General features: G+C 35.7%; 1 protein-coding gene across 7 annotated transcripts in view; it reads left to right on the top strand.

Moving 5' to 3' along the window:
* Positions 1-21,088, top strand: part of SMARCA1 (SWI/SNF related, matrix associated, actin dependent regulator of chromatin, subfamily a, member 1) — a 74,810-nt gene that overhangs the window by 35,880 nt on the left and 17,842 nt on the right. For all 7 annotated transcript variants that reach the window (XM_029929855.1, XM_029929859.1, XM_029929860.1 and 4 more), the window contains 4 exons: positions 5,038-5,148; positions 5,413-5,526; positions 16,313-16,435; positions 18,727-18,859. In XM_029929855.1, coding sequence (XP_029785715.1) covers positions 5,038-5,148; positions 5,413-5,526; positions 16,313-16,435; positions 18,727-18,859 — 481 coding nt within the window. The remainder of the gene's footprint in view (positions 1-5,037; positions 5,149-5,412; positions 5,527-16,312; positions 16,436-18,726; positions 18,860-21,088) is intronic.

Here is a 21,088-nt window from a genome sequence, read left to right as displayed (position 1 = left end):
GGAGGGGCAGAGAGAGAGAGGGAGACACAAAATCCAAAGCAGGCTCCAAGAGCCTGACATGGGGCTCAAACCCATGAACCATGAGATCATGAGCTGAGCCAAAGTTGGATGCAGTGTTAACTGACTGAGCCACCCAGGTGCCCCTGAAGCTTTACTTTTAAGAGCAGTTTTAGATTCACAGCAAAATTAAGCAGAAAATACAGAGTTCCCATATTCTCCCTGCCACAAACAAACAGCCTACTACACTACCAGTATCCCACATCACAGTGGTACTTTATTAAAATTGAACCAACACTGATACATCATTATCATTCAAAGTCCATCTTTTATGTTAGGGTTCACTTTTGGTGTTGTACATTCTGTAGGTATGGATAAATGTATAATGACATGCATCCACTATTAGAGTATCATGAAGAATAGTTTCACTGCCCTAAAAGTCCTTGGTATACTGCCTATTCATTTCTCCCTCTCTATAGCCTGTGGCAACCACTGATTTTTGTACTGTCTTCATAGTTTTGCATTTTCCAGAATATTAAATAGTTGGAATCCTAGAGTATGTAACCTTTTCAGTTTGGCTCCTTTCACTTACTCGTATGGTTTCAGGTTTTTTTCATGGCTTGATACTTCTTTTTCTTTTTAGTGCTGAGTAATACTCCATTGTCTAGATGTATCACAGTTTATTCATTCTCCTACTGAAGGACATCCTGGTGGCTTCTAAATTTTGACAGTTATGAATAAAGCTTTCATAAAAACCCATGTGCAGGTTTTTGGGTGGACAGAGGATTTAACTCCAAGGAGCATGGTTGCTAGAGTGCATTGTAAGTTTGTTTAGTTTTGTAAGAAGCTGCCAACTCTTCTTCCGAAGTGACCATACCATCTTGCATTCCTGTGAGCAGTGAATGAGAGTTCCTGTTCCTCCATGTTCTCACTAGCACTTGGTGTTGTCAGTGTCCTGGATTTTGGCCATTCTAATAGGTGATATCTCATTGTTCTCATTTGCATTTCAATGACAGAAGATGTTGAGCATTTGCATTTGTTTATTTCCTTCTTGGCAAGGCATCTGTTCAGATCCTTTGCCTATTTTTAAAATCAGGTTGTTTGTGGGGCACCTGGCTGGCTCCATCGGTAGAGCATGTGACTCTGGTTCTTGAGATTGTCAAGCCTCATGTTGGGGGTGGAGCCTACTTAAAAAAAACACCTAAACTCAGGTTTTTTTCTTATTGTTGAATTTTTAAAGTTTTCTGTATATTTTGGATAATAGTTATTTATAAGATATGTTTTGCAGATATTTTCTGTCGTTCTAAATCTGTCTTCTCATTCTCTTGACCCAGATTACATTTTTTTCCCTGGTCTTTTTAGGCTCTTTTAACCTGTGTTCTCAGTCTTCTTTTGTCTTTCTCAGTATTTACACTTTTGAGGAGTATTGGTCAGTTATTTTGTAGTTTGTCTCTCATTTTGGATTTGTCTGATGTAATCTCATGATTGGTTTGAGATTGTGTATTTTTTGGCAATAATGCTAAAGAAGCGATGTTACGTCCTCAGTACATCTTACCAGGGAATAGAAGATGTTGCTGTGTTGTATTGCAGGGAATGTTAACCTTGATAACTTAGTTGATGTGTTATTTGCTGGGTTTCTTCACTGTAGAGTTACCATTTTCCCTTTGTACTTGATAAATATCTTGGGGAATATACTCCTCAAACATACCCAATGATTTAAACATGTATTGGAGTTTGCCTGCAATAGTTATTATTGTGGTGTTTGCCTAATAGTAATTTTGTTTTTCTTTCATTCATCCTACATTTACTAATGGAGAGTTTTTTGTAAGGAAGACCTGTCCCTTCCCATTTATTTATATACTCCGTTATTTATATCAGCATGGACTCATGGATATATATTTCACTTTTGAGTTTTAATACAATTTTGTTATTATTTTATCCTGAAATTGTCCTATAAAGCTGTTATGTTTTTAACTCACAGAAATGAATTTTGTTAAAATAAGAAAGCTTATTTTTGGAAATTGATTTTCTGAAGAACGAGAGGTGAGCCATTTTAGTTTGCATTGCAACTAGTATGCTGATAATGCTTTGTTGCTATCATTATTTCTGGTAGTTTTTAGTGTCTTGACTTACATCTATTTGGTGGTTCTATCTGTAATCTTAATTTAGACTACTTACATTTTATTCTGATGAAATGAACGTGGTAGAATAATTCTACCTTGCATGCATATGGTAGAAATTATTTTTTAGATCTCATTGTGTGGTGTGAATTTTGTAAATTTTACAATATTTCCATGGGCTTATTGGTATTAAGAGTGTTTCATAGGGACACCTGGGTGGCTCAGTTGGTTAAGTGTCCGACTTTGGCTCAGGTTATGATCTCACGGTTCGTGAGTTCGAGCCCTGCATCAGGCTCTGTGCTGGTAGCTCCGAGCCTGGAGCCTGCTTCAGATTCTGTGTCTCCCTTTTCCTATCCCTCCCCCACTCATGCTCTGTCTCTCTCTATCAAAAATAAATGTGAAGAAAAATTTAATAAAGTGTTTTGTAAAGTAGGAAAATATTAAACAGTGAAAAGTCTAAATATCAGTGGATCTTCTCTACATTCTTAGAGTAAAATTAGACAGGAAAATATTTGTCTTTCTAATATAGCAGGTTTTCCTGTGCTTCCATTTCTAGCAAAATAATGTACACATATAGAGAAATTTTAGTAATAATTAAGATGACTTGTATTTTTATAATTGAATGTCCAAATGAGATTTTTAAAAATACTCTGACTTGAGATTATCTTTTGTTTCTGGCTTTTCATATTTTCTAGATAGGTTCAAAAATAGGTTAATAGTATCCTTTGAAGAGAATTGAAAATATAGAAGAATGTTATACATAAATCATGGGAATTATACAGTGAGGTAGATTTTCATATATGATTTGTTGAACTAGTTGCATTATTTTACAGCCATATTCGTCTGGAAAATTAAGTCATAATGACTGACGTTGATCCTGAAGAAATCAATCTAAATTAATTGTATTGTATTAATGTCCTCTTATCTAAAACTAATTTAGCACAATTTGGTGTTTCTGAAAATTTGGGAATTGGCCCTTAATACTTATTCTAAATTTGAATACCTAGACCTGTATATAAGTATGGGTTAAATGGCCAGTACTTTACTTTTGACTAAGTTAATTTAAATTATAACTGATTTTTCTTCATCCCAATTGGGACAAATAACAGATTGCTTATTTGTAAAACATATTTTCTTTTACTGTCCTCTCACCTTAATTAATTGGAGGGGGAAAAACAAAACTCATTTCACTGCTCTGGGTATTTCTTATTTTATGTAAATTCACATTATATTATCTATATCTCCTAAGCTTTTCGAGTTAAAAGATAACTTAAAGGTCATTTGGTCTGACCTTTTATGTAATTAAGAAATCCCATCTAGAGCATGTAGGACAGTTATCCAGCCTCTATTTGAATGTGGTCATGTTGGAAATCCTACTCCTCTTGGGAGAGTTCATTTCACTATTTTATATTTTTTGCCTTTCAGAACACTTCTTATTTGACTTATAAGCTCCTTGACGAAGACATTATTTTATTAATCTTTGTATCCATGACACTGACTTGTAAATAATACAATAGGTACTTAAGACATATTTGTTAAATTATATTGAGTAGCAATCTACTTTCCCCATTGGTTTTAACCTTGTGGCTCAAAAAGGAACTGTGTTCTTTTCTATTAGATAGACTTTTACATATGTGAATACCACCATTATGTCTGTCTTTAGTCTTCACTTCTCTGGACACTGAGAGTTTGTAGATCTCTGACCATCCTAAACCGTTTTGGTTTATCGTCCATTCTTAAAATAGGATACTAAGGTTGGAACTCAATCCTTAGATAGGATCAAATAGAGTGGAATCATTCATTGTAGATTAGTGGCCTCTTTTGTGTACAGGCACTAGGATAGACACTGTGAAACCAAAAAAAAATCTGACGTGGAAATCCCTTGAGACTCCAGAATTTTGGATTGTCAGTTTTGCCTATTGGCTTTTAGATTGTATTTTCTAGGTAATATTGGGGTAAAGTCTTTGAATGCCACCTAATCATTGTTTACCCAGCTTTGGATATTTAATAATAATTTACATTTACCTCATGGTAGTTTATTTAATACCCTTATTACAAGGTCACATTTAATCCTCAAGCTAGGTATTACTATTCCCACTTCACAGAGGCTGAAATTTATCTTCCCCCAAGTTCTATAGCTGGTAAAGTGACAGAACCTGGTTTCAAATTCAGGTCTTTCTGATTCCACTGACATTTCCCAGAGCTATTTTACCAAGACCTTACTTCATTTTACATCTGTTTTAAAAAATTTTTTATGTTTATCTACATTTGAGAGAGGAGACAGAGACAGTGTGTAAGTGGGGGAGGGACACAGAGAGCGACATGGAGACAGAATGTGAAGCAGGCACCAGGCTCTGAGCTGTCAGCACAGAGCCCGACTTGTGGGCTGAACTTACTAGCCATGAGATCATGACCTGAGCCAATGTCAGGCGCTCAACCTACTGAGCCACCCAGGAGCCCCAAGACCTCACTTCACTCTTGATTTGAAGAGACACATGCCTGTTGTGTTGCTATTTATCATTTATTCCATTCAGTATTTTCTAATTCATACACTTAACATAGTCACCAGAATCAATGTTAGTCTTCCTTCTATGTTAGATACTGTGTATTCATTTTAACACAAAATACTAACCCAATTGTGCAAATTTATTCTCAATTACTAAGGAAGAACCAGGTTTTGGTTTTTTTTAGTAAGAATTAAACTTATTTACAAAAGAAAGGAAAAAGATAAGCAGCCTTGGACCTGAGCTTGGCCTATATGATACAAGGTTTTGGAACTTAAAAGATATTTAATTGTTACTTCTAAAGAAAGTTTGATTCTTCCTAATGGCTTTAGCTTTCTCATGCTTCTGCAACCTTGCTGTACTTGATTTTTATCAACATTTTGGAATAATTAAATTTCTTGTTCTTATGTGTATAGCTTGGGATGGTGGAATGGATTGAACCTCCTAAACGAGAACGCAAAGCAAACTACGCAGTAGATGCCTACTTTAGAGAGGCTTTACGTGTCAGTGAGCCAAAGGTACCAAAGGTAAAACAGAATGAACCCTGTGTTTATGTCCTACAGCAGAATTCTTTTGTAATATGGTCTGTGATTTAGACTGATTTATATTGATGTGAAATTATAGTCTTTAAAATATAACAACAATGTAGAAAAGTAGTTGGTATGGCCCAGCAATATATAAAAGGACTACATTGTATTTATTTTTCTGTATGTTAAAGAAATAGTAAAAAATAAGTATGTTCAATTCATGTACTGAAAACAAATATGTGTGTAATGCATTTCCCCCTATAGGCTCCACGACCTCCAAAGCAGCCAAATGTTCAGGATTTTCAGTTTTTCCCACCACGTTTGTTTGAGCTCCTGGAAAAGGAAATTCTTTATTACAGGAAGACAATAGGCTATAAGGTAATTTTTCAAGTATTTATTTATTATTTTTAAAGTTTTTAGATTAGTATAAGTTTTGAAAGAGAGTGTGTGCATGTAGGTGGGGGAGAGGTAGAGGAAGAGGGAAAGAAAGAATCTTAAGCAGGCACGAAGCCTGATGTGGGGCTCAATCCCAGGAACTGTGAGATCATGACCTGTGTTAAAATTAAGACTCAGATGCTTAACTGACTGAGCCTTCCAGAAACCTCTATAATATAATCTTTTAAGCTAACATCATCTGTTAAACTAGACTGGAAAGGATTCCATTTTAATGTGAGAGAACATCAGAGTAATTCAAAATAGTGGTGTTTTTAATACCAAGGAAGAAGTTTAACTAGAAGTAAAGCATCAAACTACCAAATCACCAGGAGGATGATCTTGAAATGGGATTAATGGAGAATTATCCAATATTTCAAAAATAGTGATAATAACATATTATTTTAATAATGCTAGTGTTTGGTCAAATAATATGTGGAAAGAACAATAGGTATATGTTAATTAGAAGTGGATATATGATAGATGACAGGAGATATTTTTAATCATTTTCCATAATAAGATCAAGAAATAATACTTTTGTATTTATTGTTCTTGGGTTGATGAAAGCCCTGTTGTGGTTATTTGATTGTTGCCACTTAAGTGTTAAAGCTAATGGCAAACTGATAATGAATTATAACATTTTTATGTGATCTTTTGGATGAGTGCCTGCATGACTCAGTTGGTTAAGCATCTGACTCTTTATTTTGGTTCATGTCTTGATCTCAAGGTTATGATTGAGCTCTACTTCGGGCTCTGTGCTCACAGCACGGACGGAGCCTGCTTGAGATTCTCTCCCTCTCTCTCTGCTCCTCTCCCCACTCACACATACACTCTCTCAAAATAAATGAATAAACATTGAAAAAACTTTAAAAATAATCTTTTGGAAATCAAAATTCTTATTTGTTAGTAGATAGGAACCTATTTTTAGTGAGTGAAATGTTTGTCCCCCTAAAGCTATCACATGGAGAGATTAGGTACACCTGGTTATTTCTATATGCTAAAACTTTCCAGTGAGTGGAAAGGGATAACCAAGGTATAAAATTCAGTAGTATAAACAAAATTTTAAAAATATTAACACCAGGGACTGGGTGGCTCAGTCAGTTAAGCGTCCAACTCTTGATTCTGGCTCAGATCATGATCTCACCATTCTGGAGTTGAAGCCCCGCCCTGCGCTGATGGTGTAGAGCCTCCTTGGGATTGTTTGTCCTCCTCTCTCTGCCCCTCCCTTTCTCTCCCTCTTTCTCAAAAACAAATAAATATATTTAAAAAATATTAACACTATTGTAGTTTTAAGAATTTCTCTGTTTCATGAATTGGAAGGTGTGTTTTAAAATTTATTTTGTGAATCTTTATCACAAGTGGAACTATACCCAATTATTTTAATTAGTAGCTGTAATGTGTATAGAAAAGCTCCATGTATATAAGATACTTAGTTCATTTATATTTTGAAAGTAGAGTGAATTTCTAGAGTATTTCTACTATTTGTCCAGAGTGAGAGCATTACCATTTGAAATGGAGCAAAAAAGGTTTGCTTGTTGTTTATGTACCAAATTTCAATATATATAAACAGAACAAGAAACTTAAGGTGAATATAGATAGTTAATGATAATCTGGTTAGGAAATGTGATTAAATTTGAATGCATTGAATCAACATGACTGGATAAAATCTATCTTAGGAAGTTGTAAAAGAGTAAAATGACCATGATTGAATATTCAGACCAGGAGTTAAATCGCTTTCTTTTTTTTTTTTTAATTTTTAATGTTTTTATTTATTTTTGAGAGAGACAGAGCATGAGTGGGGAAGGTGCAGGGTGAGAAGGAGACACAGAATCTGAAGCAGGTGCCAGGCTCTGAGCTGTCAGTGCAGAGCCTGATGCAGGGCTTGAATTCACAGACTGCGAGATCATGACCTGAGCCGAAGTCGGATGCTTAACGGACCGATCCACCCAGGCCCCCCAAAATTAGTTTTAGTTTCAAAGAAGGTGAAAATGGCAACATGCAAGAAGAAACAGGAAAATTAATGGAGAATTATCCAATATTTCAAAAATAGTGATAACATATTATTTTAATAATGATTCAAAATAAAAAAAGATAGTAAAATTAATAAAGTGGTCAATAATATTTCATGAGGTAAACAAATATATGAATATATATTATTCTACTAAAGTTATAAACATTTTAGGTTTAGATCATTATATTATTATTTTTATGGACTATTATCAGTGAGATTTGAAAATCAATTGAAATGTTAGACCCAGTTATTAATCAACCAAATATTTGTATAGAGCCTTTTATAATTCACAAAATCCTTTATCAGACACTTCATTTGATTTCTAACAGCCCTGTGAGATTGGTGTTATCTCCTCCATATAAGACATGAGGAGACTGCAGTTCAGAGAGGTTAAAAGACTTGTTCAAGGTCACATAGCTAACAGAGTTGCCAAGGGTGCTGGTCTCAAACCTGAGTTCTCAGTGTTCAAATGCTATGCTCTTTCCCTCAGACGTTCTGGGCTATTTCTGCATGTGACATAACCCTGCTTCTTCTTGCAGCCCTAAATAAGGACTGTGTTTACAGTGGTGTGACATGTTGTTTGGGAGGTAAGCCAAGTGGTAGTCAAATAGCAGCAATGAAAAAATCATCTCTGCCAGTAGAACTGTTTGTGCTCCTTCTTTGGAGATAGGAAATTCTGTTCCCTGCCATGGTACAGTGCCCACCACATTCTCACCACAGCTCTGGTTTTAATGTAAGCAGTGCCTTTCATTATGGGAGGTTTGTGGTTAGGGGTGAGGTCTTACAATCACATTTGGGTGGTAGCCAATTGGAAGGAGATAGAGGAGAGAGAAACCTTAGTAGAGAGAGGAATCAAGGGAAAGCTGCAGAGGGAGACATGTAGTAGGCAGGTGGAAGGAGTGAGGACAGGGATGAATGAGGAGAGGGAAGATAGTATGGAATCCATGCTATGGCACCTTGCTGTTTCTCTTCCTCACCTCTCAGACAGAAGTGACAGGAGAAGGGAGTATGAGTGAAAGGAGGGCTGTTGTTCATTTAATCCATATTTATTGAGGAATCCTCTGTGCCAGGTCTTATGCCATGCACTGATGATAAAGTACTGAATAAGACAGACAAGGTCCCCCAGTGCATAGAACTTGTGTTCTAATGGAGGAGATAGATACTAAGTTGATATAACAGAGTAATAGCATTATTTGTTTTCTGTGGTTACAGTGGGTGCTACAAGCAAACATGACATGGGTATCGAACGTGGATTGGGAAATCAGGGAGATGGTCTCTAAGGCAGTGTCATTAAGTTGAGATCAGAGAGATGCTCCGGAATGAGCCAAAGTGACATGTGGGAGAGAAGAGCTCAGCAGGGAACGCATAGGTGCAAAGGTGTTGTTGTAGGAAGGAGGATTACCTCTTCAGAAACCAAAGGCAGGCCAGGGTTGGTAAGGAGTGATGAGGGAGAGGGGTGAGATGAAGTTGATGAATGGGTAATTAACTGAACGTTAATTGTAGGTACCATTAATTAGGTTGAACTTTAGCTTTAGAGTAAAGGAAAACCATTGAGATGTTTTTAAAGTGGAGGGGTGAGTGGGTGGTGAAATACTGATAGCAGATACCTATTTGGTCCTTACTTGTGTTGCTTTCTGTTCTAAGTCATTTAAACAGATTAGCTTGGGGCACCTGGATGTCTCAGTTGGTTAAGCGTCAGACTTTAGTTCGTGATCTCCCATTTCGTGAGTTCAAGCCCCACATTGGGCTCTGTGTTTACAGCTCAGAGCCTGGAGCCTGCTCAAGATTCTGTGTCTCCCTCTCTCTCTGCCTCTCCCCTACTTGCACAGTCTCTCTCTCTCTCTCTCTCTCTCTCTCTCAAAAATGAATAAATGTTAAAATTTTTTTATTATAGTATCAATTTTATTTTACTTTATTTTTAGTGAGGTTTTAAAATTTATGTCCAAATTAGCATATAATGCAATAGTGTTTTCAGGAGTAGATTTCTTAATGCCCATTGCCCATTTAGCCCAACCCCCTCTCACCACCCCTCCAGTAACCCTCTGTTTGTTCTCCATATTTAACAGTCTCTTATGTTTTTGTCCCCCTCCCTATTTTTATATATTTTTTGTTTCCCTTCCCTTATGTTCATCTGTTTTGTATCTTAAAGTCTTCATGTGAGTAAAGTCATATATTTGTCTTTCTCTGACTGACTAATTTCACTTAGCATGATACCCTCTAGTTCCATTCATGTAGTTGCAAATGCTAAGATTTCATTCTTTTTGATTGCTGAGTAATCTTCTTTAACCATCCATTGATGGACATTTTGGCTCTCTCCATACTTTGGCTATTGTTGATAGCATGGCTATAATCATTGGAGTGCATGTGTCCTTTTGAAACAGCACACCTTTATCCCTTGGATAAATACCTACTAGTGCAGTTGCTGGATTGTAGGGTAGTTCTATTTTTAATTTTTTTAAAAAAATTTTTAATTAAAAAATTTTTTTAAATAAAAAGATTGACTCATTATCTTCCTAACAGCCTTGGGACTGTATTTCTCTTTTACAGATGAGGAAACTGAGGAACATAGAGATTGAGTAATTTTCCCTGGGTTAAACAACTTTTAAGATGTAGAGTATGATCAGATTTACATTTTTTTAAAGATCACTTTGGCTGGATTCAGAGAATGATGACTTTACATCATTCAGGAGGCTGTTAAAGTGTGAAAAGAGAGAAGATGGTGGTGGCTTGGAGCACGGTGGCAATGGTGGCGATGGTGGAAGGAGAGTTTATTCGCTGCCACTCCACTAGCCATGTGTTCTCGTCAGCTTCATCTTGGATTGTGTTTGTGTCATCATAAGACTTGCTTCGATCCTCCTTATGTATAGTTGGCTGAGGATTTATAACACAAATATGAGTACATCTGGATGTTGACTCTTTCTGAAGCTTGTCCCTTCCATTCTTCACTAAGGGATGCAGTATGAGCTAAGGTGTGTGCTTCAATTGGGTGGGTGTCATGTTGGAGTTGAGAGTATAGATAGACGGGTGTGGCATGCTAATCCTCTGCAAAACCTTTTGTTCCAAGGACAGTGTGATACTGATAACTGTTATACATGTATTCTTAGAGATATCTAGCATTTCCCCCCCCCCCATAGCTCCAGAAAACTCACCAGAGCCACAGAGTGAATGGAGCAATAGTTTATTCTCAGTTGAACCCAACTGCTACAGTACAACTACCTGGTATTCTTGAAGCACAGTTAGGTTCTCAAAAAGGACTCTTTCCCCCTTTCTGCTTAAAGGATTGTTGGGGAGAGAGGTGTTGTCTTATAGCTTAGGATATTGTGGTGCACAGTACTGTTTCGTCTATTTTGAGTCCCCATAGTCTTTTTCTGTATGGAGTTTAGGTAGGTCTGTAAGGGGCTCAGTACTTTTGAAGTACTTAGTAAAGAACATTTTTCTCTAGAACCTGCCTATTTGCATTTTTATTTTCTATTTTGCCCCCCCCCGATATTCAGCACAAAGTCACAACAATATTGCTCATGATAAGATCTGGAATTAAAGAATTTTGTTTTATTTTAGCCTGAGAAGTTTTGTTTGTTTTGCCCTAACCACATGGTGGATGATAGCAGTGCATCATGTGCCAATTATTTCTGCTGTCTTAGCTTTGACCTTGTTGCAAGTTAGACACATTAAGAAGCTTTACTGTTCTTGCAACTTAAATGAATTATTCAATGTATTTAATCACTTGTTCACTGCAATCTTTCTATTGGAAGAGGAAGACTTCATTGAAATTTCAATTGCAGAATTAGAAAAAAAAACCCAGAGGATCTAGAAGTCCCATTGAGTCTAAGACCTGGCATGAAGGACCTTTGCCATATTTGAAGCTGGAGAAAGCTGGAGAACATTTTAACATTTATCTTCAATAAAAAATTTCTTTAGGGACAGATACAGACATTTGACAAATGGAAGAAGTTCTATAATCTCCGTGAGTTTTGGTAATGTGCCATCATGAGCCAGCTGTTTGCAGTGGTGGGACCGTATGGTGTGCTGATTTCTGCTCACTACATGACTTTGTGTGCCACCACATTTAATTCGTTGTTCCATATTTCTGTGAAATGCTTCCTAAAACTCATTTGGACCAAGACCAATTTTTTTTTTCACTTTTCCATGGAACATAGCTTTTAGTCACACATTCTTTAGTGTCTGACTAGAAATCCAAGTAATAATGGAGATGTTTCCTTTCAAAAGATAATTTTTAGTATATTGTGGCTGTGTTAAGTGTTACTGGGGGGGCATCAGTAAGACACACAGTATGAATATTTCAAGTAGTTTGTAGGTATCTTTATAGTATATTGGTTTGTAATTTGTTTACTTAATTCTTATATAGCACTTTGAAATCACTCTAGGAAGTTTAATGCTAATAAGAACCTTATGAGGTAAAAAAAATACCTTTTAAAAATGATGAATATTAAGGAGATTTTTCTTATTGGAGTAGATATGGGAATGTAGGAATTTTGACTCATTTCTAATTCTAGAAAATTTAGTAGTTAAGTATTTGAATTAAAATAGTAAACATAACATAGATAAAGTCCTTCTAAAGTTTTGTTGCAGTGAAAATATGAGCAGTAGATGTGGAAGAAGTAGTCTTTCATGGAGCCTAAAATCTAATGGTATCATATAGTACTATAATTTTGCTTTTGTTAAAGTTCAAGGGGGAAGTTTTTAGTATCTGCATAGGAATAAACAGCTTATTTTGTATGGGTATGTTTCCAGGTGTATTTCCATTTTCTGGCATAAAATGAGATGTTTATGAAATACGTACTTTGTTAAAATATAGTTTGTTGGACATGGAGATTTTGAAGCTATTTCATAGACAAATATCTTAAGCTTAAAGAGTTTTTCTCAGTTAAAATTAAAATTTGAAGTCAACGTAATTTCATTTATCACCAAGAATCTGTTAAACTTTTTAAAGTAATGTTTTAAACATTTATTCATTTATGAGAGACAGAGAGACAGTACAAGCAGGGAAGGGGCAGAGAGAGAGGGAGACACAGAATCTGAAGCAGGCTCCAGGCTCTGAGCTGTCAGCACAGAGCCTGATGCAGGTTTTGAACCACTAACTATGAGATCATGACCTGAGTCAAAGTTGAATACTTAACCGCCTGAACCATCCAGGCACCATAGGTCAATTAAACTTTTAAAGCTATGTCTGTAATTTTTTCTAAACATTTTGTTATGGAAAAAATTTTAAACATATAAAAATATTGAAATAATTGTACAGTGAACATCTACATACACACCACATATTTTCTTCAATTTACATCTTACTATATTTGCTTTATCACCTCTTTGTCCATTTCTCTAGCCTCTAGCAAGTAGATATCCAACTTATACTTTTATGCATTTCAAAGTTGTAGACCTAAGTATATTTCATTCAGAAACACTTCAACGTGCATATCATTAGCCAGTGTTTAATATTTATTTGATTCTTTTTTCAAGGTACAATTAGCATACAATGAAATTTACAGATCTGAAGTGTTTCATTCATTGTATTTTGACAAATGTATATTTGCATAACTAATCCCCCTATGGAGATATAGCATATTACTGTCACCCCCGAAAGTGCCCCTTCCAGTCAATCTTTATACCCAGTCCCCAGAGACAACCACTGTCATAATATTTTCCTTCATAGATTAGTTTTTCCTCTAGAATTTTACATTAATGTAATCATATATTATGTGTAAGCTGTCTTTCATTTAGCATAATGTTTTTGGGATTCATTCATGTCCTTTTCTCGGTGGCTCATTTTTTTTTTTTTTTTACTGCTGAATACTATCCCATTGTAAGGATATACCAGTTTGCTTATGCATTCTTGTGTTGGTGGACATCTGGGCTGTTTTCTGGCTTTTGGCTGTTGGGAGTAAAGTTGCTGTGAACATTTTTGCAAGAGTCTTTTTTTAAAGTTTATTCATTTATTTTTAGAGAGTGCAGAAGGTGTAGAGAGAGAGAGGGAGAGAGAGAATCCCCAAGCAGGCACTGCCGCAGAGCCCGATGTGGCTCAAAACCACAAACCATGAGATCATGACCTTAGCCTAAGTCAAGAAATGCTCAACTGACTGAGCCACCCAGGCGCTCCTTTGTAAAAGTCTTTGATTAGATAGAACTGTTAGGAAAGGAATTGCTGGTGTGCTCTAACTTAAAAATTGAATTTAGCTATTAAAAAAGTGATTATAGGGGCGCCTGGGTGACTCAGTTGGTTAAGTGTCTGGCTTTGGCTCAGGTCATGATCTCATGATTCGTGGGTTTGAGCCCAATGTCTGTCTCTGTGCTGACAGCTAGTTCGGAGCCTGGAGCCTGCTTCCAATTCTGTGTCTCTGTCTCTGACCCTCCCCTGCTTATGCTATCTCTCCGTTTCAAAAATAAATAAAAAACATTTTAAAAAGTGATGATTATATATATTATTTTTTGATAAAAGTTATTTTAATCATGCTTATCACTGGCCTGTATTTCATTTTCAATTTATACCTTTTCCGTTTCCATTTGTTACCATCTTAGGCCAGGTGGTCATACTTCATTTCTAGATTATGGCTGTTTAGCTGGCTCTCTTGCCTATAGTTGCTTCCACACTTCAATCCATCCAGCACAAAGTTTCCATGTGAAAACACGTTTTGACACTTTAGTGTTCTATTAAAAATCTCCAGTGGCTTGCTGTTGTCTACTGTGTAGTTTCAACGTCTTGTAAATCTCTTTCCACCTGGTCTTGTTTGTTATCCCTTTTCAACATTAACCCTGTATGGTCCTTCCTGGCTTCGCTTTTACAGGTTTTGCTCCTAGTGTTCTAGCCTCGAATATTGTTTGCCTCTTCTTCATCTCCGCAAATCCTTAGAGTTCAAAATTCCACAACTGGGTTGTGAGGCTTCCTGTAGGCAAGGACCATGTCCACTGCTTTAATTTTCCAATGAATACCTGTCATGGTGCTACAGGCATAATAGACGTTTAGTCTGTATTTACTAATTTGATTGTCTGGAACTGAAGATTGCAAATGAACCTGTTTTTTTCAGTAATTCTTTTAAAATTAGTAGGGTTCACATTTTAAAAACAATTGAATCCAGTAATTTTAACAATATTTTTCTTTATTTCTAAGGGGCACCTGGGTGGCTCAGTCGGTTGAGTGTCTGACTTCAGCTCAGGTCATGATCTCATGGTCTGTGAGTTTGAGCCCTGCATCAGGTTCACTGTTGACAATGCAGAACCTGTTTCAGATCCTCTGTCCCTGTCTCTCTCTCCCCCTTCCCTGCTCGTGCTCACTGGCTCCCTCTGTTTCAAAAATAAATTAAAAAATATTTATTTTCAAGTTATACTGCTATAGTTTCAAACTCTATGAAATATGTGTAACAATTAGAAAAATGTACTCTGATGTGTATTATAATTACGTTGTGGTAAAACCATAGGGAATGAGTTATTTACGATAGGGGTGCATATCAAACAGTGGAAGGCTTACTGTCAATCATTTTCTTTTTTTTCTTAATTAAAAATTTTTTTGTATTTATTTTTGAGAGAGCACAAGTTGGGGAGGGACAGAAAGAGAGGGAGACAGAGAATCTGAAATGGGCTCTGTGCTGATAGTAGAGAGCCTGATATACGGCTTGAACTCTAGAAGCACGAGATCATGACCCGACCTGAAGTTAGACTTTCAACTCACAGAGCCATGCAGGTGCCCCAACCCTTTTCTTTTCATGTTTAGTGGAATGCTATAAAATGTACTACACATGTTAAGTACTTGCCCTCTTATGTCAGTGTGCTACAGTGTTACTGCGGATGTACATAGAAGTGGTGTGAGGCTTTGGGTGAGTGACTTAGTTTGTCACGCCATACAGTGAGCGCTGCTCCGTACTGCTGAGCTGTGCTGGTTGTCTGTATTCACTCTGACACACTGGACAGAGAGGCTGCAGTTTTGAGATATAGGTGACTGGCTGATTGCTTGCTTCCTTGGTGAGGTGAGCTTCTGTCCCTATTGTTTTGGACTTGAGCTCCCTTCTTAGTTGTCAGTGTATCTGTAGCTCTGTATCCTAAACACTAGAATTTCTGGTACAAGAATTGGTGGCTACTACTGTATCTTTTTCTCTTGACTGCCGATTCCCTCACAGCTGTTCACGTACTCTGCCACCCTTTCCCTCTTACATGTACTCTCTATTTTTTGGGGGGGAGTTCTTCATTATCCTCTCACTGACTCCACCCTTGATATTTTATGCAAAGTTACTCTCCCTTTCCATAGCCTGGCAGGCAGTAAAATCAGTCCTTTCTTTTGCATTTTGAAGTGGTCAGAGTATTGAGTGCGTTGCACTTCTCTACCCTGGTTTATATTGCCTGGTGTAGGGGTTCTTTTGGTACTGCCAAACCTTTCGTTTCTTCTGGACTTGAAATTTTATTGTATAATGTTAGCGTTGGCATAAAGGTGTTATCGTTACCACCATGTATTACAGTATTACAAGAATGTATTTTGTTCCACAGTTATAATTAAATCTAGAATATAATGTGGCATTTAGCTGTGGGCTTAACACTAAAATACCACGTGGCACATTTAAGAATGGTTTGTAGTAAGAATGTGGAGAGCATCTTGTATCATTCTGGTATAGCTTTATATTGTTTACTGTTGAAATAACTCTAAGATTGATATGTGTATACATGCCCTTAATTATTTTTTCTCAACAGTTTACTTAAAATTCATTGCTTGATTTATAGGTCCCAAGGAATCCTGATATCCCAAATCCAGCTGTGGCTCAAAGAGAAGAGCAAAAAAAGATTGATGGAGCTGAACCTCTTACACCAGAAGAGACTGAAGAAAAAGATAAACTTCTCACACAAGTAAAATATTTTAAGTGGTTGAAGTGCTTCTAATTAACCAGTAGAAAAAGAAAAAAAACCAGATCATATTTACCTCTTATTGTGTGGGCTGATTAAACACGTCAACAACACTCAGGGCTATTTTGTAAACATACATTTAGATCATATATTTCTTTTTTATCCTGTTTGTAGAGTACATGCATTTGGAAATGCTAGAGAATATATAAATGCAAAATATAAGTGTCAGTTATTGCTAACAAGACATATTTTATCCATTATAATAAAGTCAGTTAATCCACATTTGAAGCTTGTTAGATAGTAATTATGAGCATATTCTTGAAAGTTTATTTAAGTTTATTTATTTTTTATTCTTGAAAGTTTAAATTTATGTTATTGTTTGTGAACTGTTCTCTGAAATTATACTCTACTAATCTTTTATTAGTAGAATAATTTCATAATTCTCAAAATGCTTTTCATCCTTTCTTTGAAAGAACTTTAACAATGACAGATTTCTGAAACTGTAATGTGGTTATTGTATAATTAAAGCCAATAGTTATTAAATAGGGAACATTTAAATTTGAAATAAATATAAATGCTTTCTGGTCATTGTTGCTTTAATGAACTTTATGAGTGTAGAAGTAATACACAAATAATCTGTAGAAGACAAAGAAAGTTACAGCGTAAAAGACCCTTGCACTATGATAAACAAACCTACTGTATGATACCACCTTCAACAAGTTCTTTTGAAAAATATGCAAGGTACAGTGCTAGAAAAGTTGGCCACATTAATTATTGAAAGATAGTTTTTATATTTTTATCTTATGTATCATATAGATCTTTTCTTTATTATGATTTGTAATTTTACTGAATGAATTTTTACAGAGTATATTCATAAGTTTTGGAGCCAAATGTCTGGAAGTCATAAAGTTTAGTTTGAAAATGTAATTGCTTTGGCTGATTATTAGGGCTTACCACAGAAGAAAGTAAAACATTTAAATAGTCATGTTATATTTTCATAGTTTATTTCCTGAACACAAAAATAAAGTTCTGGTCTTAGAATGCTACTTGGTTTGTAGTATATGGTGAATATATATTATATTATGAATACACAGTATCAATAGACAAATTGCTTTAGTTTGTAATTAGAAGTAAAGTCCATTTTTTTTGTTTCTCCTAGTAGTTGAATTCATCTTTAAACATCTTTCTCTGGTGCCTTAAATACTTAATCTTAAAAAAAATCATGGCAAAGAAACAAAATGTGGGGTCACCTGAAATCTTCATCAACAAAAAGCTAGGGATAGAGTTTTGAACTGCCGGAGATATCACATTTTTATGGATTGCGACATAAGGAGTAGAAAACAAATTCTTGGTTTTGTGACTTTACAGACATGCTAATAATACCAGAGATTTAAAACATTGGTTAAACTATTCTATCTTTTAACAAAAAAATTGAGTGGGAACATTCATATTCTGTTTATACATATTCTATTTTTGAATACAATTTTGAATAGAAATTATTTATTCACAGTACAGTTGACCCTTGAACAATATGGGAGTTGTGGTTCTGGTTCCCCATGTAGCTGAAAATTTCCTGTAACTTTTGGCTCCCTCAAACCTTACTCACTAATAGCCTACTGTTTGCTGGAAGCCTTATTGCTAACATAAATAGCTGATTAACACATACTTTTTATGTTACATGTATTATGTACTGTATTCTTACAATAAAGCAAGTTAGGCAAGAGCAAATGTTATTAAGGAGTTCATAAGGAAGAGAAGATACATTTACAGTGCTGCACTGTATTTATCAAAAAAAACCCCAAAGTTCATCTGTAGCTTGGAATGCTATAGAGTACAAAATATTTTCTGCATTTTTATTTTTCCCTCTGTGTTTTTTGGACTTAATGCAACCACATACCTTTCTTAATTTACATGGGAACAGATGTGAAAAAAAAACTGTTGATGCACTGGAATATCAGGACTTTGATTTTATATTAGTATTTTTATATCAATGCATTTGTATTTTAATGTAGGCATCTATAAAATACAGAATTAAAAACTACACAACTTCTTGGAACTATAAATCCATCTTTAGTGCTTAGAGAGAAGTGTATCTCTTCATGATATAAAAGCAGTTGTTTTTATAACACTCAACTTCTGATTCCCAAAAAACCCTGGGATTTTATAAGGAGGAATATTTTAAGTCTTTCAAACTGTTTTTAGTGTATCATTGTAAAAAAATAAGTAGAATAATAAATGGTAAATGGATTTGCTAATTTAACTTCTATTGATGATGCTTAATTTTTTGTTCACAGGGATTCACAAACTGGACTAAGCGAGATTTTAACCAGTTTATTAAAGCTAACGAGAAGTATGGAAGAGATGACATTGATAATATCGCTCGAGAAGTGGAGGGCAAATCACCTGAAGAGGTCATGGAGTATTCAGGTATGTCTATAACTTTAAACATAATGTTTCATTAAGCATAGTGTTTCATAGTAACCTTATTCATTTCTTTAGTGTCATTTAATTGTATTATTGTTCAGAGATCTTTTAAACTATTATGAATGAAGTGTAGGTAACAGTACAAAATATAATTGTATTTCCATGAAAAGATTAGATTTACCTAAATAGGCTGCTATCAGTTCTTAGCTGTTAACTTACAGAGCCAAGTAAAGACCTAATGAAACAAGGGTAGCTATTGAATGAGCATTGACAAAGTTAGTTTCCCACATACTCATCTCTGGAATTTGATCCTCTTCTGCGCAATTCAGATCTGAGTCTTGAGGTTCAGAAGATTGAATTTGTGTCTTTCTAGGATATCCTTGATGTAGAAAATTCCTCTCAGGGAATTTAGGTCCTCAAACACCCTCAGGGTTCCAATCAGCTCCAGAAAGGTCATGGTGGATCCCATTAACTTGAGGCAACTTGATAACAGTTTTAGAAAGACTGCTAGTGGGGCGCCTGGGTGGCTCAGTCGGATAAGTGTCCAGTTTTGGCTCAGGTCATGATCTTATGGTTCATTAGTTCGAGCCCTGTGTCAAACTCTGTGCTGATAGCTAGCTCAGAGCCTGGAGCCTGTCTTCAGATTCTGTGTCTCCCTCTTTCTCTGACCCTCCCTTGCTCTCTCTCTCTCTCTCTCTCAAAAATAAAGAAAAACATTAAAAAATAAAGAAATTAAAAGACTGCTAGAATAAATATATTTTAGTTTAATTTTTAATTTTTAAATTTTATTAATTCAAAGAAAAATTTTAATGTTTATTCATTTTTGAGAGAGAGAGGAAAGAGAGAGAGAGTGAGCAGGGGAAGGGCAGAAAGAGATGAAGACACAGAATCCAAAGCAGGCTCCAGGCTCTCAGCTGTCAGTACAGAGCCTGACATGGGGCTCAAACCCATGAACTGTGAAATCATAGCCTGAACTGAAGTTGGACTCTCAACTTACAGAGCCACCGAGACATCCCCCTACAATAATCTTTTGATTGGTTCTGGAATCCTCTCCGTTTCTTACTCAACTGTGTCTTTGGGCTTGAAGCATGTAGAATTAATATGAATTCCCGTGTCACAGCACATGCAACATTAGGCTTCTGAAAGAAATCTTAGTAAAAATAGGTAATTATTTCTAGCAAGTTTTCTATGTGTAGAACAGGAATTTTCTTACTTACCAATAACTTGAACTTTTGAATTTAGTCTGGGTATCAGCTGTTTAGAATCTAGAGCATTTTTTCCTTACAGAAACAATCTTACAAAGTAGGTTTAGGTTTCTATGCTAACTCCTCAAAGCCTACTAGCTTTAACAACTGAAATTCTGTGTTTTTGCCATGAAAAATAGCTGGGAAAAGACATCACAATACTAATAAATATACCAAAAATTAGTACAAGCTTGGAATAGCTTTTAATTTATTTGTACTGTTAGTGCTTAAAGAAATCCAGGTTTAATAAAAGAAAAGACCCTTTTTTTTTGGAAATCTGAAAGGGTTTCTCATGATTAGAAAGGAATTTAGAAGCTGATTATATTGGGTTTTTACTTCATATAATACCAAATTTATGAACTTCCTTTTTCTTGATTCCAGTGTAGCATTACTATTACTTATAAATAAGTTTTATCACCTAAGTTTACAGCATTTGGGGACTTAGAAAGTGTAAAAATAGATGGGAAATTCTAACAGCAAGAATAGAACGAAAAGAGTATAGAAGATTTTGTGCAGAGAGATTTTCTAAAGTAGAATTTTCTTCAAAATATCATCAGTGTGTATGAAATTGCAAGAAAAGAAGGGATTCATGAAGATAACATATCAGATGTTCTCTCACATCTGACACCATGCCCGGTGGCATGACTAGCTCAGCAGGGTTAATTTTGGGCCATGTCATAGGGTGGGGAGATTGGAATGGCTGTATGTAGTTGGTTGCAATAAAAGAAGTGTATACAATTGACTGTTTGTCGGTACCTTCTACATAAAAGGCATTTGTATGTTGAATGAATAAGAGAGCAGGAATAAATTAACCAAGGTGCTTATAAAAACTGCAGAGTGACATTTCCTCTTGTGATGCTGAGATGGGTGGTTGATGTCCAGTGCATAGAGGAAAATGGCTGAGTAATGTACCACTTGTGTGCTATGGGCTGAATGTTTGTTTCCCCCTCAAATTTAGATGTTGAGATCCCAACCATTAGTGTGATGG

The sequence above is a fragment of the Suricata suricatta genome, chromosome X (genome assembly GCF_006229205.1).
Source record: "Suricata suricatta isolate VVHF042 chromosome X, meerkat_22Aug2017_6uvM2_HiC, whole genome shotgun sequence".
NCBI classification, from domain to species: domain Eukaryota; kingdom Metazoa; phylum Chordata; class Mammalia; order Carnivora; family Herpestidae; genus Suricata; species Suricata suricatta.
The sequence above is the reverse complement of the archived record's forward strand: the minus strand, read 5'-3'. Positions and strand labels throughout refer to the sequence as shown.